This window comes from Gallus gallus, chromosome 6 (genome assembly GCF_016699485.2).
Source record: "Gallus gallus isolate bGalGal1 chromosome 6, bGalGal1.mat.broiler.GRCg7b, whole genome shotgun sequence".
Taxonomy (NCBI): domain Eukaryota; kingdom Metazoa; phylum Chordata; class Aves; order Galliformes; family Phasianidae; genus Gallus; species Gallus gallus.
In genome coordinates this window covers 18,949,025-18,973,868 of record NC_052537.1, presented here as the reverse complement: position 1 = coordinate 18,973,868, position 24,844 = coordinate 18,949,025, and the positions used below count along the sequence as shown (strand labels likewise).

General features: G+C 38.1%; 1 protein-coding gene across 7 annotated transcripts in view; it reads left to right on the top strand.

Annotated features, from left to right (window-relative positions):
- FRMPD2 (FERM and PDZ domain containing 2) overlaps positions 1–24,844 on the top strand; it is a 53,488-nt gene that overhangs the window by 279 nt on the left and 28,365 nt on the right. For 5 of the 7 annotated variants that reach the window (XR_006939537.1, XR_006939538.1, XM_015288430.4 and 2 more), the window contains exons 2-21: positions 1,371–1,502; positions 4,594–4,678; positions 7,550–7,700; positions 7,993–8,064; positions 8,793–8,967; positions 9,616–9,766; positions 9,863–10,001; positions 10,867–11,019; positions 13,006–13,191; positions 14,087–14,243; positions 16,438–16,648; positions 17,967–18,070; positions 19,101–19,199; positions 20,204–20,311; positions 20,426–20,542; positions 21,057–21,292; positions 21,876–21,980; positions 23,190–23,283; positions 23,767–23,852; positions 23,998–24,145. Coding sequence is in view for 5 of the 7 variants with exons in the window: in XM_015288430.4 (XP_015143916.2) it covers positions 1,371–1,502; positions 4,594–4,678; positions 7,550–7,700; positions 7,993–8,064; positions 8,793–8,967; positions 9,616–9,766; positions 9,863–10,001; positions 10,867–11,019; positions 13,006–13,191; positions 14,087–14,243; positions 16,438–16,648; positions 17,967–18,070; positions 19,101–19,199; positions 20,204–20,311; positions 20,426–20,542; positions 21,057–21,292; positions 21,876–21,980; positions 23,190–23,283; positions 23,767–23,852; positions 23,998–24,145 (2,709 nt within the window). In the remaining 2 variants the exon portion in view is untranslated. Of the gene's footprint in view, positions 1–1,370; positions 1,503–4,593; positions 4,679–7,549; positions 7,701–7,992; positions 8,065–8,792; positions 8,968–9,525; positions 9,767–9,862; positions 10,002–10,866; positions 11,020–13,005; positions 13,192–14,086; positions 14,244–16,437; positions 16,649–17,966; positions 18,071–19,100; positions 19,200–20,203; positions 20,312–20,425; positions 20,543–21,056; positions 21,293–21,871; positions 21,981–23,189; positions 23,284–23,766; positions 23,853–23,997; positions 24,146–24,844 lie in introns of those variants that run through there. The other 2 variants (XM_040703158.2, XM_040703161.1) reach the window with 2 other exon arrangements.

Here is a 24,844-nt window from a genome sequence, read left to right as displayed (position 1 = left end):
CAGTAATCTGAAGGCTGTGAAGCAATGATAACAAATCATCTTGCACATATTTGACTCTTAAAGCAGTTTGCATAAGAACTGCATATAAAACAAAAGTGCTTTCAGCACTGCTTCTTTGCTCTCTACACTTCAGTGTATTTTCAGAGATCAAGAGTGGGATTCTGTGATGATATCCTGTGGTCATTAAAGAGGATATATTTATCCTTCACATTTGATTACTCAAACAAAGATTTGTAGTTTCTTTTTAATATTTTAGTTCCATTTCTCTATTCAAAACACATTTTGTAATTTCACACATGTATTGCTGGAGTAATTTCAAGAGAGAAGGCCAAATCCTGCTCACCATGTATATAAGCCAACTTACACTGATTTCACATTTCATTTGATTAAAATCAAGATTTTATTATCCATCAGTAATTCTCCAAATGTAACTAGGTATGGATTTCAGGTTCAGATTAGTTCTTTTTTAGAATTCTTTTCTCTTTTTATCTTGATTAGACTGCTCTCTTTAATGGAAATCTCTGGGCTTGGGACAAGGAAAGGGTTGACTTTGACCCAAGAAATACAGGGGTTTTTTTGGATCCTCACCATTAAGCCTACAGACAATCCAATAGCTGCTTAGCAAATCACATATGTTATCCATTAATTTCAGCTAGAGTTAAGCACATGGTTAAATTTCTGTGCAACTTCTCTATTAGGTGTTCATCACAAGAAAAAGAAATCCATTTGAAAAGATACAGCCAATGCACCCTTAAATCACAGTGATTCAGGAACTGAGCTTATAGGTTCATATTTGCTTAAGCTGGTGAAAACTCCGCTGCTGCCCAAAGGGATGGTCCCATCTTTCGCTGCCTATTAGACTCCAATTCTTGGATCCAAGGATTATGTATCCGGGATAAGTTCAATTATTAATAGAATAATAATAATCCCAGCCTATTATTAATGGAATTTTGCAGCCAATTCTGACAATGGATGGTGCCTAGGCATCCATTTAGCATACAGAAAGAGTAGCTTATAGTTGAAGGTTTTGGGCCTCCAAATATAAGAAAGGAGATCTTTTTAGGTTATCTGACTTTGCAACCTTTCAGTTAAGCATGCAGAATACAATTAATATATTAGATTTGTTTTATTTGGAATGGTTGATAACTGTGATAACTGAGACAGAATAAGATTATGGAAGGCCAGAGGTAGAATTACGTTACCAAGCTTTCTTCAGTCCTTAAGGAACTGAAGTCAAGGTTAAAAGACAGACAAACATGAACTATGAAAAGTTAGTCAAGCCAAATATTATTTATGCTGTCATTTATCACAGAGATACAATGATTTATAATTAAAGTGTGTGATTCACCACATTTCCTTTCTATTTCCAGACAAAGGGTCCAGATTAATGAATTATAGTCGGTCAACAGAAGATTACAGACAACTGTCTGTGGACTACAGTGACACTAATAGCATTTCAGAAAGTACATCTTTGATACTGTCTAACCGAGGACATAGAAGAGGTAAGACTTTCCTGAAAGATTATGGTTATTAAACTATGTACTCTGCTTTTTGTCCCCTGAAATGTGAAACTACCTACCTACTGCCAGGTGACAGATACTCCTTTGCCCTTGTAGCTACATGACTAGGGAGGTATGTTTGACTAAGCGTCAGGGAAGAATCTTTTATACTGGATTCCTTTTTACCTGTGTCCTACCAGGCAGCACCGTCACCTCTTTCTTGCTTTGTGCCTCTTTGCCAGATGAAGCTGTTCAGCAGATCACAGACAAAGCCTGACAGCATGTTTCTGCCACCTGGCGTTTTGAAACAGATGAGACGCCATGCAGCTATCCCACATACACATGTGTTGGCAATGTCAAGACGGCAGTACTGAAATCAGTTGAATCTTTGAAAAATACCTGACACTTCAATTGTGGGTATTAGTGTTTCTTCAAGTCTACTCAGAAACAAAGGAACTAAAAGTGAGAGCTAGAGAAAACAAACAAACAAACAACAACAACAAATAAACAAACCACTTTTTGTTTTTTTAATCATTTTATCCTAAAGCTATGGTATATTTCCTGCTCTGCGTGTTATTTTCACTGTGCTAAATGCCAGGTTGCTATGCTGCTTTTCTCATTTACTTCGTCTAGAGACACGAGGGTTGGAATTTCAGATGTATTTTCAACCCTTTGATGGCAGGAACAGCATGAATGAAGCTGCTTGGCAGAGGATCCATTCAGTGAAGACACTGTGGTAGACATCATTCTTTGGCTACATTAGTAGCCAAAGTCTTATCTCCTGCTGTGGCAGGGATTCAGATGTGCACTGTAGCATATTTGTGTTTTTTATCCCCAAAATTTCTTTGCTAAGGCAATAAATCTAACATCCACCATATCAGTTGTCATGCAACAAGGTATGCACACTAACTGTTAAGTTCACTGATGCCATAAGTAACAGATAACTGCTGAGTTTTCTTGCTTTTTCTCACTGGGGAGCATTATTTTCGGTTTCTGATATATAGCTGCTGCCTATCATGAAATTTGTAGGAACATATTAACCATTCTCCTTCAGATTTGACAAGTTTAAAATTTACTAGGCAAAAATGAAAGGCATAGAGTCTGATCTCAAAGGATTAATTTCCTTCAAAAGCAGAGCAGAAAACTTGGGTGCACACTGCATAATTGGAAGTCTGACAGGAGATAATCTATGAAGAGAAAGAGAATATATCCCAGGAAAAAAAAAAAAAAAAAGAAGCAGAGCAGCCTCTCACCCCTCTGTCCCAAAGAAGAGGAAGGCAAGAGTAATCATACAGCTTCTGTTGATACTTTGTTTCTGTGAAAGATGTTGCTCAAGAATTGCATTCAATATGGCAGCAAATAAAAACCTGTAAGGTATCATGGCTGTCCTTCTGAGTCTCGTACATGTCAGTCATTTACCTAGCAGCACATGGTGAAAGCAAGCTCAGGAGACTGTTCTGAAAACCTTTTTTTTTTTTAAATTTTGGTCATAAACTTAGGAAAGGCTCATTCCAGTAAACCTGTGTGTGTCTCAGTCTCCACTGAACCACTGGCAGCTGTTGGTACTCAGGATTTTGTAAAAACCCCTAAAAATACAGGAAGAAAACTTGCATGTGAGTGCTTGTTTTCCACAGACATTATTGCCTGAGATAATATATTATAAAAAAAATGCATTCTTCTGCTAAAAGAAACATTATCATCCGGTGGAACATCATCATTAAGAGACATCGGTATCTCTATCCAGACTGGACTTTAGAAGCTCACTTAATATATAGCAAATTAATCATCTACAGAATCAACTTCTCTGAACCCTGCATGTTAACCCTAAGCAGCAGGAATGTATTGGATTTATGATCAAAGCATGGCAGTCTGGCCACTGAAACTAGCCAACTTATCTCAAGGCCACAACAGCTGAGACTGAGAAAACTAAGGGAAACATTATATTCTTGTCACAGTACATATACACAAAAATGTAAAATCTGTAGTGTGAGTAGATAACTGTGCAGGCTTTCTCATAAAAAATCATGTCATTTTAGAACAGGAGACTGTACCTTAACTTCTGTAACTAGACCTGAGTATTAGGCTCATCTCATATCTTACATTTTGTCAATACCATCTGCAGCATAAAAAGTTTATGCACATTTTAGCAAGTTGACTTGATTTCCTATGTTGTTAAATTGCAGTTGGTAATTGGTACACTGAAATTTATCTCTGTGTTTTCATGTTGGCATTCAGAGTGAAGTCTCAGGCTGTAGTTACGGATACTTGACCTGGAAGAAAAGTTGTCCTGTCTTAGCTTAACTTACCAGCTCTATTGTTCTGTCTGTGTGATAATTTGATACACAGTTCTTTAAATCTTTAAATACACAGTTCTTTTAAACATTACCACTCTTCTTTGAGGGATTTAAAACAGCTCTGATGCTACTAAAAACATTCATGAAACTACCACTTGCATTACCATTTCTGGTTCTACCTCTATTTTTTATTTTTCATTTACTGGGACAAAGAAATGCTAATTCTTTTTCTAGCAGCAGAGCTGAATGAAGGTGAAAAATTTTACAAATCTTCTTTGCTCATGACTCAAACTATGTTATATCATTTCTAGATTTTTATGATATAAAAACATTTACAATATACTTGATGTAGCAAATAACAAGTGGACTATGTATAAATAATTTTAATTTCAGTGATTTTATATCTTGCTCTGATTAAAGCAGACAAGTTTCATGGCTTATTTCCCCAGATTTTGTACCTGGAAATAGAAGAAGAAGGAATACTATAGGTAATTTCTGAAGAGCAAAAGCTGTTTCACAAATTACTTGAAAGCATATGGAAAAAATGGGCACTGTACACATGCAGCTGTCTTCTGTATTATGTTCTCCAAAAGGGTTATGAAGAGGAAGTAACAGTGACTACAGAACTGGGGAATACTGCTGGTGCAGTATTTCACATAGTCTTATCAAATAGTTATTTACCGTGCCCAGGCAAGGCCATGAGAGAGAAAGTGGTCAGTCTAAACTTTCTGCTTGTTCTAATTGTCCCAAGAGTGCTACTACAGTTTCTTCAACCGTGACACTTCCTTCATTTCTTTCAGGGAGAGTTACCCAGACGCATAGGTCATGGGACCCCACCCTTAGTGGATCAAGGACACAAAGCAGCTACAAGCTCTTCATAAACAGGTAATCAAAATATATTCCTGAAGACGGAGGCTGTTTTAGTACCAAATGAAACAGAGAGCTAGTGTGGCAATGTCATTACTGGAAAATGCCTGGATCACCAACTGAATCTGTTACAATAACAGATACTATTTACTTAGAATTAAAGTGCACCTAAGTTTCACTCTAAGCAAAATTGTACAAATGCTTTAAGGAAACTGAGCTCTGGGCCTGAACAATCCACACAAAACAAGCACACTGAAATTATCCACTTTCACTCTTCACCACTGTTTTCTGCCAGATGTTACTGGCCTCTCAAAATATTTGCACAGCTATTACACAACTGTCCCTACTGCCAGACTCAGACACTGTGGAAAGGAAAAACCTGACACAATTTCCACAGATGAGTAGTGGTAAAAAGGTATGAACAGTCACTGCTTCTACTGGAAAGGCATTTTGCAGAGTCCTTATTTGTCTTCATTCAGATTTTGGATCTGAGCCTTGCCTTACTCTCATGTTAGCAGAGGCCTGATCTGTTCTGAAGTGGTTATGTAATACTATGCATGTGCATGACCAGTATTTCGGTAGATTATTTTCATTTCCATCTCTGTACTCAGATAGATTTACCTCACTTGTGTCAATCTTATATCCAGACCTGCACCAGCATTTTGTTAAGGAGTTACAGGTAACCTGGGGACATAAACAGTACAGACCTCTGCTCTGTCATGAGAATTATCCTCATTTCAGCCTTGGAAACAAAACAGTAGCCTTGCACATAGGCAAGGACAACAGAGGATTGTACAGCTGATGCTAGCTCATTTTCAAAAGCCAGGTAAAACACCACTACTTCCAAGTAAGAGTTTTCTAGGCTAGGTATAATCGTAGTGCAGTTGCAATCAAGACTTGATAAATGAAGAAGAGATGTAGGTGCTGTTAGCCTCTAGGCATCACAAAGACCAGAATCCCATGGTTAAGCACCATATAATCCCTACAGACATCCCATTTAAATCAAGTTCTTGACCCAGTTAATCAGGAGTTTCTTCTTTTAACCATGACATGAGTAATTTAGGCCCACAGGAAATGCTCAATTTAGATCAATTCCCAATTAAATGTATCCCAAATAAACAGTTTGAACTTCCTGGTAAACCAGCCATGATAATCTGATTTATGGGAGATACCTCACTGTACCTCTAAACCTGAAACAAGCAGGATGCATTATAGTAGCAGCTTTTGTGAAGGAAGAACTGCGTCTAACTACACATGCACATATATGTGTATACTGATACTTATATATACATCACACACATGGCAATTATATCACTAAAAGATTCATTTACTGAGTGTTTTTGGAGCAACTTCCATGCTTCTGACTACCAATCTGGGTATCAACTTCACCTCCATAATCTAAAATGATGCTGACAAGAAAATGTTCCCCTCTCCTGAAAGATGATCACTCTTTTCCAAATTTCCAGCAAACCCTTTCCCATAAAACTTCAGAAACTGTAATCCTCACTTTTAGTTATAAGCACCTGCAATTGAATTTCCAGCATGATCCCTGACTCTGTTTCACATACAATAACAACAGCAGAGTGGAAATAATTTATTTGGAAACTGCTGGTTCCCTATGTCAGGCAGCCAACACAAAACAAAGTGGTGTGTTTACTGCCTATAACACTCATTCACTTAATCATGCTCTGTAAGGAGTCCAATCATCATAATTTACATCTCACAGTCCTAAATTTAAGCTTACCAGTCTATGCAGGACTACAGCCTATACATAAAGAAGATACAGGTGCCAAGTCTGGTATCTGTCACTCTGCAGGACTAATAACACGAAGTGTTTATCACAGGAAAATAAAGTTTTTCTGATACAATTTCTTGAGTTGTGAGCTAATAGCATTTTTATACCCACAAAAATCACTTCAGGTTATTTTTAGGGATATTTCATAGTAAAATGATCTTTCTGAGGTTGAATTGCTTGAAATGACAATTCTTGCATATTTGTATAGTCAGAGAAATATAAAGTACTTCAACGAATTTGATAAAAAGCTTTTGAAACTCTCTAGCCCTCTGAAGCAATTCCATCACATACACAACACAAGGATGAAAGAAACAGAAACCCACAAAGCAACAAAAAACCCTTACTTCATTGTAATTTTGGCATTTCTTAAAAATATAATTAACAAAAATCCATGGTCACAAAAGCTTTCCTTCTGTACTGTGTAATGATTCTTTCTTGATCAGTAAGCATATATTAATTACACTGTAAACTTATTCTAGGCATACATTTGTCCGCTCACGTGGAAAATACTATTAATTTATGGGTTTAAAGTATAGTACAAAGACAGATTTCTGATCTGAGATTTCACACATTTTAATTAAACTGAAAACTCCCTCAGTTCCTTAAGACATTAATTTATTCTAATGAATTAGTATTCAAATAATTAAATTCCCATTCCTGGAAAATTCTGAATAATGTAATAATGACTATTATTTCTGGAGCTTTTTGGTTTCAAAAAAATATTAAATAGGATATTGATTTCTTCCTGTAGACTTCCCAGAAGGCTCTGGAAATATATGGGTCTAACTCCTGTGCCTGTTGCCTTCACTAGACTTAGGCCAGCAAGATATGGCTCACCAAATGAAGAAAAGAGGGGACTGTTACTGAATTAAGAGTAATTTTGATTTGTTGATAAATTGCATCATTAATATTACATCTGATAATTTCTTTTTCTGTAATGATGACAACGCGTAACAACTTGTAACTGACATTGTCCTGGCTATCATAAGATTCTGTCATCAATGTACCTTAACAAGGTACAAGCCTGTTTTTTGTTTTTGTTTTTGTTTTGCTGCATGCTGGATATCTTTCTCACTGTGACATCTCCTTTGAAGGTCAGTCAGCGCTGTAGAAGAAATCCCTGGTGGAGCTCACAGGAACAGCAGACACAACCTGCTAAGTTTAGGCTCCACCTTTTCTGTGTCTACAAAGGACTACACAGCAGCTGCTACATCACAGAAATGTTTGTTCCAAAGGAAGGAAAAGGTGACTAATGAAAAAATGTATAAGTTGATCTCAAAATGTAAATATCACTAAAGAGAAACTTTTCATGCAATTATCATTCATTAATGACGTGTATATTAGCTACTGAGTCATCACTTTAGCTGAGTCTCCTAAATTGACAGAGTCTAGATTAGTCATGATCCAATTGTGATAACTTGGAACTAAAGACAGTGGAGCATGCCAATCAACAGAAATGGGTTTCACTGATACCATTGCTAGGGATCTTTGTTATATTAAAGAAACATTTTTTACATTTCTGAATTGTCCCCTTCAGTTCTCAGGTCCAGAGTTTATTATTTTGTCAAGTGAACCACCAGTGACCTTACAGCTGCCTGGATCAATTGTAGTAAGTACAAACATTAAGAATTTGGAGTTAATTTTATGATGTTTGAGTTGGGACTCCTTCTAAGTTTCATCTGAGTCCCACCCCAGTACTCCTGTTACCTCCTCTTTTCAAGCAGAGTTAGAGTTCCTGCACAAGTACTGAGACTTGAAAGGAGACCATTTAATTCTCAGTGCTGCATAACTATCTCTGTTGCAGTGACTGTTGTGAAAATAGTTGAATTCATCTTTCTCAGCTAAGAATGCTCTTATTAGCATTTTAGACTTTTGAGACTGAGATAACACAACAAATTACCAAGGTGACATCTAGTGCCAGTTTACTGGATTCCTCCAGTTTGCAAGCACACCCTTTACCTTTCACAAGATAAAGCAGAAGTCTGATGGCATACAGCAGTAAATATTAGAAAAAAAAACATAATTGGAATTATCTTCAAATCTAGAACAAATCCTGATAATTGCAGAATCTATTTTGTTGAGATTCCCTGTTTTTCCTTTTGTTTGGTTGGTTCAGTTTTTGTTTTGTTTGTTGTTGTTGGCTGATTTGTTTTTAATTGGTTATGTTTGGGATATGATATGATTTATGATAGTGGAGGCAGGGAATAGAATAGTGTTGTGACCAACTCCATCAGGTTGTGTAGGAACTGGAGACCAGGGCCTTAGCAATAAAGTGCTGTGGAGTTTGCATTGCTTGTCCTTGGTACTTATTCTTTGCTCTTTATTATATGTTCTTAGACTAAGAAAGGAAAATCCTATTTGTCTCAAAGGGATCTCAATGTGATTCTACTCAATGGTCAGTGCCTTGAGGTGCAATGTGACATCAAGTCCAAGGCAAGAGATGTTTTCAATACTGTGGTGGCATATGCAAGCTTAGTGGAACATTCCTACTTCGGCTTGGCTTACCTGAAAGGTACTGAGACAGCTAACTATGATACCAGGTCTCTCCTGATAGTGCCTTCATAGTCCATTTGTTAATGAATTCCAGTAAGATCCTTTAAGATCCTCAAATGTAAGCAGATCTAAAGCTTAAGCAAAAGTAAGGTATGTTCATTTAAACTGTACTGCACTGATGCAAAGTGTGTCTACTTTAATACTGTGCATGAGTACAACCATACTGACACTAGCTGATAATCTCATGCAGAAAAGGCTCTGTCCAAGCCATACACCAGAATAATGCTGAGCCATGTTGCCCCAACAGAATTCCAGGAAGCTCTGTACTGCACAAGGCTTACTATCAATGCTCCCAGATGTAATTTGGAGTGAAGAACCTGAGTAGTTAGCAAAATTCAAGCCTCATAGATTCTTGAATGATTGCATAGACATCATACCAATCCACATCTAACACTTGTAATCCAAAATTACATGCTAGATGTCATCCTAAACTCTCTGTCAAAGCAACAATAGACTAGTCCATAACACTGAGAAGTTAACCTAAACTGATATTCATGATCCATTTTTTTATTGCTAGTGACGTTCTGAACACAGGCAGCAGAATTTTGAGCTATGGAAGCTGTTTTGGGCTCCAGACTTACCACAGAACCACAAATTCTCATTTCAGGTAAGGAGTTTTTCTTTTTGGATGATGAGACCAAGCTCTACAAAGTGGCCCCAGATGGCTGGAATGACCAACCAAAGAAGAAAACCTCCATCATCAACTTCACGCTCTTTCTAAGGATAAAATTCTTTGTCAGCCACTTTAATGTTATCCAGTAAGTGCATGTTTCTGCTGACTGCTGGTAAAACAGTGGCAGGCAGGCTGAGTGGTCAAAGCTCATCTTGTGTTCTTAATCCCTTCTGTGTTCCAGGCACAGCTTGACGAGACACCAGTTTTACCTTCAGCTTCGTAAAGATATTTTGGAGGAGCGGTTATATTGCAATGATGAGACTGCCCTGAAACTTGGCGCCTTGGCTTTACAGGCAGAGCTTGGCAATTATGCTTCTGAGGTGTGGATAAACAATAAAATATTTCTCAGATGTCTCTATCAAAAGCTTTTGCAGATTCTGCTTGTCATATAGTCAAAAAATGAAATGTGAATATTGCATAATTTCTGCTAAGTCCGCCAGTAATCACGCTTCAGATTTAGTTTAAAGAATTACAAAATTTGTCTGATTATGGAATAGTAGTGAGCCAGATAGATTTGGCAGTAAATGTGGCAAAATGATGAAAGATCCTTGATCCTTCATAATTGTCAATGTAGCCAAGGATCTCCAGAAAATCAGAAGAAAAAATCCAGTATAGGCACAGCTTGGAAGTGCAGAGGCGTTTAAAGGGATTAGAAAGCATGGAGGAGAAAAATAAACACTCAAGAATTCACAGAGATTTTGTGTGTAGGCTCAGACCCACAAGCTGCAAAGACAGGAAAGTTGCTGAGAATGTATCTGAACTTGTCCTTGCGGTTTCAAAGTTTCAAAAAAATATCCTTTCTGTTCTCTGCGGTATCTTTAGTTATGCAAATCAGGGCAGCTCAATGATCTGATCCCCCCTGCCTGATCCAGCCTGGCACTGGTCTTACAGCTACAGCTGTCAGCTGTGAATGTAAGACAGCTGGCTTGCCTGTATGCACACCTCTTTTCTCCCCTCTGCACAGCATAGTGTGTGCCTTGAGCATCTGGATGAGCACAGGTGCAGGAGGCACGTTTGCCTGTCAGGACACACTATCTGCTGTTCCCTATCTTCTTTTAGGAAATGGCAGCAGGATGACTTCAGCATATGGGTCACACTGAAAATGGAAATGCACCAAATAAGAAAAGTCAAGACAGAACAAAAGGCTCCCGTCTCTTTTGTCTTTTCATTTTTTTTCCCCTAAAGGTACACGGAAAGAGCTATTTTCGTGTTGAAGACTACATTCCAGCAAGCCGAATAGAGAAAATGACCCTGGCATATGTACAGAGAGAGCTTGCTAAATTGCATCGCATGAATCGCTCCCTATTTGAGGATGAAGCTGAACTAGAATTTCTAAAGGTAATTTGTCACACAACAAAGAGAATTTACCTATTTAGTTTATGGTAGCAAATCTTTATTTGTCATTGTCTATTATTTCCTTGTTGTCTAATTCAATAGATTAATGGATCAATGGAAATAATGAATCAATGGAAATAATGGATATGGTGAACAAATTTGAATTTTCCATACAAAACTCTAAATTTCATTCTGCTATAGGCACTGTCACTATTATCAACTTACACGCCATTAAAGTATTAGGTGTCTTATTATTGATAGTTTATAAATGGTTAGTGCACATTTCAGGATATGTTCAACATCCTAACAGTTGATGCAAGTTTTCAGCATGTAAGAACATGTTATTTAGCTTCTGGATGATTATGAATACAACTATTGAATGTATTAGAGAGAGAGAATTGTAAAGCAGGGCAATAAGCACTCTCTTGAGTTCTGAAACTATAGCGCATGTTCAGACATTTTCTAAACAAGCAATGATTGGTTGTTTAAAAGCCTCTGTGATCCACAGAAGTGAGGAAGGAACTAGCTGAAGTATTATCTCATATGTTTCTTTATCAAGAGTATTATGATGATGCAGGATTTAGTTTCTTTCTTAATTTCTCCTCTTCTCCAAAATTCTCTGCTTTCCATAAAATGGAAAACATAAAGAAATGGAAAATGAATAAATAACAGAAGCCATTTTGCTGCAGTGCCACATGTTTTTATTTATAGCATCATTTTAGTTCAGTTGCTGTTTAATTATGTTCGTTTATCATCTAACACTGTCAGTGGAATTGAAGAAATAGATTGAAGCTTAGCCTTAATGACAGTCCCATCATGCATGGCAAATCCAGTGAAGGAAAGCAGCTTTGTTCATATTTGTTTCAATGAGTAAGTCTGCAGAAGGAGCCAACTCATCATACACAATGAGAAAGACAGCGCCCATGGCAAGAACATGCAAATTCCAAATATAAAAGGGATTAAAAATTAAAACCAAGATTTGGATAGTGATTATGGATGTCCCAGTTTTCAGGCCCTGAATATTTGTGCTCTGGATTCTTTCTGAAAATAGATCTTCTTAAAGTGTTTTATTTTGGACACTGAAAAACTCTATTCATGGTTGAAAAAACAGTTGGAAATTCTGCATGGACTTCCCAGAAAAAAAAAAAAAAAGATATTAGGATAAATCAATGTTGATCTGCATACCACAAAAGAGGCCAGAAAATCATCTTCATATTCTGTAGTTCTGGAAAAGGTCTAAGTCATATTTTAACATTTTGTGGCCAAGAGTAGGAGGTAGGAAGACAAACATCCAGAACTCCTGAGTGTGATTCCTTGTAATATACTCTTCATGCTGTTAAAAGCAAGCCCCATAACTTAAGATTTGTTGCAAAAGAGATTTATAATGTCTGGTTTTACAAAATGACAGCAGTGAAGGAATTAGTGTATGTACTTGGGTGACTTTGTTATCAGTAACAATGCCAGACTAGCCCTGGCAGCAAAGTATTAGCAGTTTCCCCAAGATCAGCATATCTGCTGTACTTTAGGGTTTCTAGTTTTCTTAGGGAAACAAAGACATAGAAAAGAAAACAGAAATAAGGTTTAGCAGTAGCTGAGCAGTATTAATCTATTCAGACATACATGCAAATACTAAGTAGCAGTAATACTGAACACCTCAATGCCACTGTAAAGTTTAGATTATTCTGCAGGAAGTTACATAATCCTCTTACTTCTTCAAATGAGGTATGTGGGAAAGTGCTATTTCAATTTTATCATGGAAATGCATAGATCTACCAATGCATATGGTAGATCTATGACATACCAAAGTCAGGTGATTATTCTGTGAGGCAGTAGGTATGAAAATTTGGGAAGAGTTTCTAAGCCTTTCTTGGGAGAGTCAAAGAACATACTGTAAAGGCACTCAAAACAATTTCCCCTCCCATCTACCTACCAATTTTTTTCATGCCTCTTTTTGAATAACACATGGTAAGCGCACTTCTTCTCTATTAGGTAACTCAGCAGCTTCCTGAATATGGAGTTCTCTTCTATCGTGTGTCCCAAGAGAAGAAAGGAACAGGAGGGGACATCATCTTGGGAATCTGTGCCAAAGGCATCATTGTATATGAGGTCAAAAATCACACAAGAATTGCCAGTTTAAGATTCCAGTGGCGTGAAACAGAGAGAATTTCAGCTCATGTGAGTTGCAACCAAGTAAAATTCTCTGTTCCACTACTTTATACCCCTTCTGTTTGTCACTTTGATAACTTTCTTCCATTTGGTGCTAGAATTAGACTGATTTTGTACAGACATGTTCGTTCAGAACCCAGTCTAAAATCAAGACATGACATGAATGTGGATCTCTGGATAGCCAATTCTTACTGAGGCTTTGTTCTGTTTTTTGGTGCTGCTGTTGCTGTTTGTTTGTTTGTTTGTTTGTTTTTGACAAGGATGAAGTCAATTACTACAAAACTGAATAAGCTGAGTACTACAGAAATGATGCCAAACCTCTATATAGCTTCACTCCTCTCTCATCTTCAATTCTCTCTCTCTTTTCTTTCATTTTCCTTTCTACATCAGGTTACTGGATCTTGACTGCCTTTTTTACAGATCTTACTTTTTGCATCCTTATCTCTTAGAATTTGCAGCGTCTCTTAAACTATTCTTGGTGACAAGATTGCTACTCCTAGCTTCTGCCAGAGGTGTGCCAATATACCATCTTACAGTGCTAATATTCACCACATCTCCCAGTCTATTTGCTGTCCCAAGATGGCCTTTCTGACCCTTGAAGATTCTTTCATTTTCACTTTCAATTGGTTTTAACAGTTTAAGATCTCTAGGGACAAATTTGCCAAGCCTATCAACCACCTCCCAGTGCAGTCAATGTCTCAAAGTCTTCTGACTTTCAACACAGGGCAGATATGAACTCACAGCAGTCGAACATACAATGGGCATTTTCTGCAACCACAAGAGATTCAACAAGGCAGAAATGTATGTAGACAAACAAACAGGATTATGCAGATGGACTTTCAGTGCCTCAGTATAATGACTGATATATTAGATGAAGCAAGCTGTGTTCTTTCTTTTCCTTTAGAGAAAGAAATTCATGATTGAAAGTAGCTTCAGTGGCAAGAAACACACGTTCATTACTGATACAGCAAAGACATGCAAATATTTACTGGACCTCTGCTCAGCCCAACACAAATTCAATGCACAGATGAATTCGAGGCAACTTCGTCAAACTTCATCAGGTAAGCAGTAAATGTCTTCTATTTCACTGAAAGCTAGAAGTGTGTAAGTCAAATCTAGTGTGTGCATGTGAGTGGAGAGAAGTACTCTGCTGATAATATCTATGTATCTAACCTCAGTTTTGCAAAAGGCATGATTACATTACCCTTCATGAAACCTGCTGAGAATTATGAGGACACATATTAGTCTTATCTCTATTGTAAACCAAAAAATGTTCCACACAAAGAATAGCAACAGTGGTGTCCAGATATGCTGGAGGTGAAGTTAGTTAGCTGGACATCTTTGCTTACAACAGGGATTCAAACCTATATTCATCTCCAGGACAAAGCCACTAAATCTGTGCCACAGCAGTCGCACTCACTAGATAACAGCTGCTAGCTGTTATGCAGTATTTTTCACATGTAGTCCTCAGCATGCTCTGTATAGATGGGTGAGGATTGTTATGGGGAAACTGAGGCACATAAGGAATTACTTAGCCTAGGCTAACAAACTGGCATCGCTCTTAGCCTCAGTGGAGCAAAATGGGTTTTCGTTAGCTGAGGACTCACCCGTTGCCTAGAACAGAATTGTGATCATTTACAGCCACTGAAGATTTGACCCAATGAGTCATGGCAAGAGAGGAATGCAATAAATTTATACCATAGGATATAGCAGGATGATTACCATCTTGCTTCTTTTCCACTAAAATTATTTTAGAGAAATCAAAATTCCACCTGCACAAATTTGTTATCATGGAAAAAGGAGCTAGGATGACATTTAGGTTCAAGACATTGTTTTTGCTTGGGCTCCTGTAGCTTCATAGGTAACTCAGTGGGACTATGATTTGTAGCAACTGAATGAGACCTAATAGTGTATCATAAAGTTTGCCGAGTCACATTTGCTTGCAATAATATTTTTTAATGAAAATTACTACATTCCTAGTAAAACAAAATGATTGAGAGCTTAGAAAATTGTAACCCGGGTCCTGGTTACAACTCTTCGAGTCACTGAAGCCAGCCAAACTCCACAACCATGTGACTGCTTCTGAGGCTCAGTGCACTTGCTGCCCCAGAAAAAAAGGCTCTGTGAAGGCAGTGACAGACAGCAGCTTAAAGTGCTGCCTTTGCCACCACAGGGAGTCCATAGATTAGTAGCCTGTTTCTACATAAGGGAAACTCTTCCTTCTCCTGCACTGTTCATATGCATTAGCCACAATCTCTTCAAAACTTGCTCACCATCCCCTGCTATGAAATCACCATGGCAACACTCAGGCTGTGTTAATACTACCGGCAGCAAGGCCTGCTGCTGCCTTCATGAATGTGTCTGATCAAAGCCGCTGAGAATGAGAGAGCCCAGGTTTAGTGCTGCAGAGCAGCAATCCAGAGAGCTGCATTCAGGGTAGTGTTTGTTAGGACAAGGCATGGAGGGTCAGCTGGCATGTACAAGCAGAATGAAAGACTGTATTTGTGTGAGCCTGTACAAAGCTGGGTTCTTGTTTTACCTTCAGACATGCCTCTAATTGCCTGCTGTCCTTCTCTCCTTCTAAGTAAGGAGTGCCTTCTCCAGCACTACCTTGTTTTAGAGAAATAAAATCTGAGAGGATAGATATGTAAACTGTAGAGCCCAGACATCATTAAAGAGCAGATGTCATACACAGGTGGAAAAATGGATACCAAGCATTACCACAAAGACAAGCTCTCACTCAACTTCACTTGGGCAAACCTCTCAGAGCAAGGATCAAGCTTCATGGCTCCTCTTTCATCTTATGAGAACATGTGTTAGTAGTTCTCCTGTCTTCTCAGATAAACATACTTGGTGCGGTGGGCCAGCGAAACATGAAGAACTACCAGCCTGGCTGATTCAATCTCTGACTCATAGAAAAGTCTCCATACACAGAACTTTAACAACATGCAATTTATAGAGATATTCAAGTTTAAATTATGCAGGGCTGTACATTTTATCTGTCAAAGTGGATTCATAGAAATGCAATCTACATACAGTGCATACTTCCTATTAAATAAATGGATTGGAAACTCTTTTTCACTCACTCCAAGTCTTAGATATTCTGAAATATACCAGAGCAAATATAACTGCAATGTCAAACTTTTTGCTGGCGCATTCAAAAGGTTAGTCAGGAAGCAACATTTAGTTTTAAAAGATGGGATAATGTCAGTGGACTTATCTTTCCCTCCTCTCCCTACCTCCCTTCTTATTCAGAGGAAAGTAAATTTTTGGAAATAGACAAATCAAATTCTGCATATGCAGCTCAGCATGAACACCTTGCCTTGATTCAGAGACTATCTCGTTCAGAAAATGTGCTGTATGGGACAAACCTGGAAAACCTTTCTGCTGAGATGATGAGCAAGTCTTGTGATAACCTCAGTGTGGAAACCAACAACAGGACAAGAGACAAAAGCAATCTGCGCAGGTAGGTTTGCTTTTTCCATTGAGCCTGTGGAATATATATATATTGTCTATATATATATGTCTCTCTCTATATATAATACATATATATATTATATGTCTATATATATATAGACAACATCGCAACAAACCTCTACACTTAGATGCAAGGAAGACTTTTATTTTGCACTGCTTATTCAGAAGTCCAAGTCAGCATATTAAGATGGCTGAAAGTATCTGTATCCAGTTCTGAGCCTCCCAGTACAAAAAAGACAGGGATCTCCTGGAAAGAGTCCAGTGGAGGGCCACAAAGATGGTAAAGGGCCTGAAGCATCTCCCCTCTGAAGAAAGGCTGGGTGACCTGGGTCTGTTCAAGTGTGGGAGTCAAAGGGACATGGCCAACCTCTTTTCAGTGGTCTGTGGGGACAGGACAAGGGGAAATGGCCATAAACTTGAGCATAGGAAGTTCCTCACCAATATGTGAAGGAACTTCTTCAGAGTGAGGTTGACGGAGCACTGGAACAGGCTGCCCAGGGAGTTTGCGGATTGTCCTTCTTTGGAGATATTCTAGACCCGCCTGGACACCTCCCTGTGCAGCCTGCTGTTGGGAGCCTGCTTTGCAGGGGATGGATACACTGAGTTGGACTCAGTGATTTCTAGAAGTCCCTTCCAAACCCTACAATTCTGTGATTCTGTGGTTCTATGAAAGTAAGGAACAGTTAAAGTGAAGTCTTTATTAAATGTATCTTCTCTGGAAGTTGCAGTAGGTGAACAGAACACACAATCGGAGCTGTTTTTGGGCATGCCTTAACTAACCAATTCCTCCATGTCTAAAGGTGCAAATCACAAAGAACAGGATAAGAATTCCCTTTTCATTTACATCGGTACACTCACCAGTGTAGGTGGTTACTATGGCTGCACACAATTTCAAGGCCTTTGATGAATATCAGTGCCTTCTGGAATACTGAGAATTAGAACAGAGCCAAGAAGAACATGAACTACTAGGAAAACTTTCAGACACAACTTTGTTTGAATGGACAGCAGGACTAATGAATCATGCTTAGGCTATGCTTTGTTTTCCTGCTGCCTACACTCAGCTCAGAATAAAACACAAGGATATCAGTCATGATGTGAGTGGTCTAATGGCAGCTGTTATTTGGAAGCAAATGCCAGCAGTGATGAACTACCTCTTTCCTACAATGAAATGTGGCCAACCAATCAGTGGTTGAAAGGCTATAGACATGTATTCCTAACTTGGTTCTGACAGGCTGATGACAGTGACCAGTGGTAAATACCACTGCTGATTTGTTATTCTAACACAGTCTTCATTTTCTGCCATGCAGATCAACATCAGGGCTATCCCAGTCAGAAATGCACATCAACTTGAATGGAAAGCAAAGGAGTTATGACTACCTCTCTATTCATTCAACTCAGAACACAATCAGTGGTGAGTATAATAATCATAGAGACAGCACTTCTCCATATGTTTGGTTTCAATAGTACAAAATAATAGGACAAAATAATATTCTATTTACATATTAAGGAATAACCTTTTGCACTTCTTGCCTTGTAAATTAACCCAGAGCTTGGCAATACAAACTACTTTATTTCCTTTCGCTCCTCATTTCATCAGGATGAGTGTTAAGGGATTTTGATAATGAAATTATTCCATCAGTACTGCCTGAGGCTCCTCAGAGAAGTAATTCAGTACACTTGGGACTTCCACATGAGGCAGCATTGAAGGCCATCATTCAGTTTGCAGTTGAGATATACAACTCAGCAAATACTGCATGAGACAAAAGGCTTCAGATCCTTCCTCTGTTCTTGTGCTTATGTGACAAAACTAACAGTGGTAAGAAACACAAAGCACCTAATTTTCTTACAGAAGCCAGCTGTCCATAGCACATACACAAAGAGGGCAGGTGAAAGGAATACAAAGCTATGATTATTTGTCCAATCTATTTTAAAGTTAGAACTGTCCTTTAAACACATTGTGGCAATTGCACCTTGTTAACTACTGTTAACATTACAGAAGTCATCATCACACAGTGCTGACTGGATTGCCAATAAGGCTCTGTAGGGCCTAAGGCTAGAGTTCCCAAAGGAACCCAGAGTAGATATTCTGTCCATATAGCCTTCATGTTCAATGAGTGCTACACGCCTGACTTTTTAGACAGCCTAAACTTAATAAAAATGCTGCAGATAAACACGTACTCTCCAAAATGGAAAATGATAGGTAGAACTTACATAGTTGCTGTGCTTTCCTTGTTCTACACACATTTTTTTTCTAAAGAATGCAAACTCTGAAACACTAATTTGAACTTTCTTCCTGTATTCTATTGATTCAGAAGTAATGGTAACGTTGAAAGCAAGAACAAAAATGTATTCAATTGTTGATGCCCCAGTTTTGCATGCTACATGCATCTCCCGTGTCCTTGTACTCATCTGCATTTATTCTAGCTGTTTTGTTTCTGCAGCCCCTGGATCGCCAGCCATCCAAAAAGAAGTTTTACTAAGTGGTCTAGAAAGAGAAATCATTTGTGTCAGCCTAAAACGTGACCCAAAAAATGGTTTCGGTAAGTAAGGGACATGAATTTTATATTTGCTGATGGGACTGTCAGGTCCTTTTGCAAACTGACGTTTGCTGACTCCTGAGCAAAGTTTTAATTTCTTCACCTCGTTTATTCTCTTTATAGAATAAGACTACCAGTCTTTGCAAAGACATAAAATTTCAGAGACTTAAAAGAACTAAATGTATAAATCAAGACAATTTTTTTTTCAGAGGATTGATTAATATCATAGAGCTCAAGGCACCAAACTTAAAGAGTACAATAAGAGAAAAGAGGGAGCTACTGTTCTACGAACCCTTCACATATTGCCTGTGTGCACACAAACTTCACATGAATATTTCTTGACTTCTGGATTCTTATTTGGTTAACATTTTGTTAAATAGTACATTATCAGACTGCATCCTTTTCTAAGGGATGAATTGAGAGAACAGATTCCGCAGTTGACCATTAATGCAATTAGACATTAAATTTCTAAGTGGTGTCAGTTCATGTGGCATGCCTTGATTTCCATTCCAATTATTCTACCAGTGAGAAGAGTATTTTCTGCAATAGGAAGAATACTTTTAAGCCAGGATAGTGGAATTAAGCTACTTAAAAATAAATTAATTTTCTTAGATGCCTCTTACATGTTCATTAGAAGTTTACATGACCTACCTCAGGAGGCTGTAGACCATGCAGTGTAAAAAAACATTCTAATTTATTTTTATACCTTCTCTGGGTGTTATATAAATAGCTTATAAGTCCTGTAAGAAAGAAGTTGGAATCTTTTGAAGTCCCAAGCCAGGAAAGTATTCTTACTGATATATTATACTTAAGTAGCAGCCACTGAAGTCCCTATCATGAATTTAAAGCTCTCCCACATCAGCACCTTGGTAACCCATTCTCCAGAATTTACAAAAAAGCAAATAAAAACATCATGCCTTTGGAATAAGACCTCTTTGTGCTCTTAAGTTTCATCTTTTCTAGTACTGCTAATGTCTCTACATTGGTATACTATCTCATTTTTGCAGGTTTTGTAATTATTGGAGGAGAAAATGTAGGAAAATTAGACCTCGGTATCTTTATCGCTTCAATTATCCCTGGGGGACCTGCAGACAGAGCTGGAAATATCAAACCAGGTCACTGTCCTTAGTTTTTAATTAGAATTAAAATGTTTTCATGGTTTAAAGTTAGCTATTCTGGGATTATTTTTCTCTTCTGACGTGCATTGTCTTGTTTTTATTCTTTTTAAGGGGGACGACTCATCTCTGTGAATAATATTAGTCTTGAGGGTGTTTCATTCAATACTGCAGTTAAAATTATACAAAATTCTCCTGATGAAGTTGAGCTGATCATCTCTCAACCCAAAGGTATAAAGGCAAACATCTTTGCTGGCTCTAGAATCCCAGCAATTGACTCAGAAAATTGGTATTTATTAGGTACTAGAATGTAGTAGTACTTTCTTGACACTCAGTGCAAGTTAATCACTATAGGTTAGCAGTGAAAAGCATTTTAGTGGGTATCATGGGACCTCTGTTCTAGAGTCAGCATGAAAAAATCTGATCTATTATGGGCTTTATTCTGCATTGCTAAATATCAAGGGAATTTTGTCATTTCTTTCTATGACAGAATTAGTTCTACAGCCCATCTCTGAATCAGAATCACTGTCATAGTCCCCTGCAGTGATGAAACAAATACATTTCTCCATATGTAAAACAGCAGCGCTCCATTTCACAATGGCTAACTCACTTTATGGATTTGACCTCACAACTAGTTGATTTGGAAAGTTATTTCACCATCCTGTGTTGAGATATAATGATACTTGTCTTCACATTTACTTACTGTTTACATTCACTGATATCTTTTTTTGGTGTGGTTTTGCAGACATATATGAAGAAGGGTTAAATGAAGAAAAGAGTATATCAAGAGGAAACAGCACTAGTGGTTCTGAGATCTCTTGTGTAGATGGTGGAAGAAAAAAGATTCAAGACTGTCGAGCAGCTCTCCCCAAAGAACAGGCTGTAAATATAGATGAACTTGAGAAAGCTCTTTCTTGGAGTTTAGCACCAAAATTGGGCCCCAAGATTCCAGTTCTTTCAGCAGATAGCCTGGATGTGGAGGTAACTGAAATTGTGATGTTATTTAATAACGTCATGGCATGTGTTTTAACAACGTGCCAGCCATATTAAGAACAGAAAGTAACTGAGAAATTTAAAACTGAGGAAAAGAGGACAAAAACCTTGGAAGATATTGCTTGCTAAATTACATTGGAATTGTTGAAATTATAGGTATGTTTAAGATGAGTGAAAAAAATGAAAAAACTACTCCACAAAATGTTACTAAAAATTGGCCTCTCTCTTCCAATGAACTACAAAATTTGATTATTTTCTTGCATTCTCTTCAAGTTTTCAACCAGCCACTGAACAGTAATATTTTTTGTCTAATGTTCTTCTATTAAACAGCCTCCTTATCTATACTCATTTTATGCACATTTAGATTATATTTTAAGTAACAATAGTGTAATCCTGAAATAATGCCAGGGATATTAATGCTACCACTCCAGGCTTACAGTGGCAGCAGTATCAAACTCTTTGTATCTTCTGGAAACCTTTCTTTCTTTCTTTCTTTCTTTTCCCTCCTATTTATTTATTTATTTTTCCCTAAGACACATAAGTCTCATTAGTGTTTATATTTTTGAGACAGGAGGCTGACTCTTCACACTTACAACCTCCAGCTGAAACAGACTCAAATGAAACCTACACTGTGGAGCTTGTTAAAGAAGATGGGACTTTTGGAATCAGTGTCACTGCAAGTGTTACTGTTAATCTTCCAGTGTGTCCTTCAAACTATAACATGAACAAGAAACATGTAGAGAAGTGTATTTATGTGGAAGAAAGGTAGAATATAGGCCAGTAAAAAGAACTGCTAGCATGGAACATTTCAAACCTAAGTATGTGATTGACAGAGGATATAGTACCAGCTCTACTCATTCCCCAGTTCTTGCCCACAGGATGTGTGTGTGTGCCAGCATAAGGCATATGGAGATACAAGCCGTTTCGCACCTTGCTTCATTTGAGAACAAGACCTGCCAGTGAAAGTGGAGTTTTGTCAGGGAGGGATATAGCCAGAGTCTCTAGAAAATGCAAGTAACACAAAGCATCCCCCAGGCTCAAGTGCTACCTACAGTCACTACTTAATTTTTGACACACTCCCCATTATGGCTTTGGCATGTGTAGGGGATAGGACTGGCCAAGAACAGCCATCCCATGCTGGGGGATGAAAGCTGAATTGTATGGACTTAAGATAAGTCGTAGTTTTTTACTACAATATGCCTGACCAGTTTTATTTCCAAATGCTCAAAAAATACAGTTCTCTGTATATTTAGAGGTTCAGAGAAAGAAGCAGTGAAAGCTGTATGTGCCACATTCAAAAAACAATTCCTTGTTCTGGCTATCAAGACTGAACTTACCCCATCAGGATGAGGTGTCTACAATCCTTACTGAAATGGAGTTAGAAGCAAGAGATTCATTGCTTTACTTAGTAATAGAGGGCTCATTTTTAATCTGAAATTGACTAGAGAATGTAGAAGGACAGAATAGGATTCTGAGGATAATTTGGAATTCCTCTGTACTGCAGGCTCTTGAGTGTTTGCACAAGGTCAAGTCCAAGCTTTATATATTGTCTGAAAGGCCAACAGTTGCTGAGTACATGTTGCATAGTTTAGAAACCAGGATAGAGGCTGACTGAAAGATGCAATCAGATCTTTACAATAGCACAGGAGAAGAAGCACGCTGCATTTTCCTGAGAAAGCAAAACATGATTACTGCCTAGGGAAGTACATTACAACTAGATGGGACATTAGAGTAACATCCTCCTTTTTTCTTTTCTATATATATATATTTAAATGTATTTTCTGAAACACTTGCTTTGCAATGTACATATAAGTTGTTTGTATTTTTATTAGGGGAAGAATATGTGGAGACTCCACACACTAACGTATGGAAATATGTTTTGCAGGGTGGAATTAATACTAGTGTGCCTCATGGTGGGATATACGTGAAGTCAATTATTCCCCGGGGACCGGCAGATAAGGATGGACAAATAAAGATAGGTAAAAAGTCTGGCAATGAAACCTTGGGCTGCAGAATTTGGTGTTTGTGTGAAATTCTTGCTACAGGACGATGAAATATGTTTGGGATTGAAGGCCATAGAACTGCAAAACGTTATATGCAGTCCATCATTCCCCAGCCTACCACTGTAGTTTATGTGGACATTCTACTGAGGAACGTGGAGTCTCATACCTACATTGCACGGCTTCCCTCTGTTGCTGTGGCTCAGGAGAGTGACTCAGATATCTAGTTTTACTGTTGCTGTGATAAGCATATACTATCACTGCATCAGTTTACAGAGTACACTGGTATGTCTACAATGTTAGTTACAGAATACCATACAACAAGCAGTATTGCTTTCAAGCAAAATATCATTATTTGAAGCATGTAAGCATGATGATTTAACACAACGTGGGTAGCTTTAAGATTTCCATCCAATCTGAATCATCAGCGCAGCCATCACTTGTTATTTATATTTCCTGCAGGTGATCGTCTGCTAGAAGTAGATGGAATCAGCCTTTGTGGCCTCACACACAAGCAGGCTGTGGAAAACCTTAAGAAATCTGGCCAGGTTTGTATAACAGCAAAGCATTTGATCAGTCAAATAAACTGTATTTAGTATGAAGCATAGTAGCAAAGCTAGGCCGATGTGAAACTCTTTTCCCTTCCTGAAACTTTGGCTTACTGTAAATGGGAACTGTTCTTCATTTTTTTAGATTGCCAAGCTGGTTCTAGAAAGGGGACACCGTCAAGCAGCAGAGCCATGCCTGAGTACTAATGACAGAAAAGAGGACCAGTGTGCAGTGGTTTCTGTGGCAACATCCTTCACAGATGGCAGCAAGGACTACTGCTTTTTGACAGATGGTGAGAGAGGAAAAAAGGAATTCAGGGTGACTTTTACTGGCTACTTATGATGGACAAGAAAGGAATGAATGAAAGTTGATCTAGGATATTTCTGTAGGTTGGAAGGAAAACTGCTCATCAAACAAAGACAATGTGTAGTATTAAAAGCGTTATCAAATTAATTCCAAAAAAAAAAATGTTCTCAAATTTACAGTTGATGCATGAAGTTGAATTTATCATAGAAATAAGTACTATATCTCTCAGCCTTCCTGAGATGAGGCTGTCAGGGAACATTCCTTTCGGTACTCTTACAGCACTCTCAAGCAGCAAGAAGCTGTACTGATATTGCTCAGCTGTTGCCCAAAGGCAGCATGGCTAGCACACCTGCTGATGCTGTGTCAGCAGTGAAGCTAGGGTGAATGATTGCCCCACAGCCAGGACAGGGAACTGCCATCACTTCAGCTCTTGAAAGAAGATTCAGAGGTCATTTTCACTGACTTTATCCAACAAATGCCCTCTCTTTTATTGTAAAGTTGTCCCATAATCACCACATCTGCACCATACTTTACCACAGGGCAGTTGCTCCTCCACATTGTCTCTAGCAGAAAGGAGTTCAAATGTAAGTATGATTTTTGGGAAATGGCTGGTTTCTTCATCTTTTCTGGAAAGAACAGTACCTCTGTTTTTAGCTTATGCTGGCTTGTGCAACTCCTGAATTAA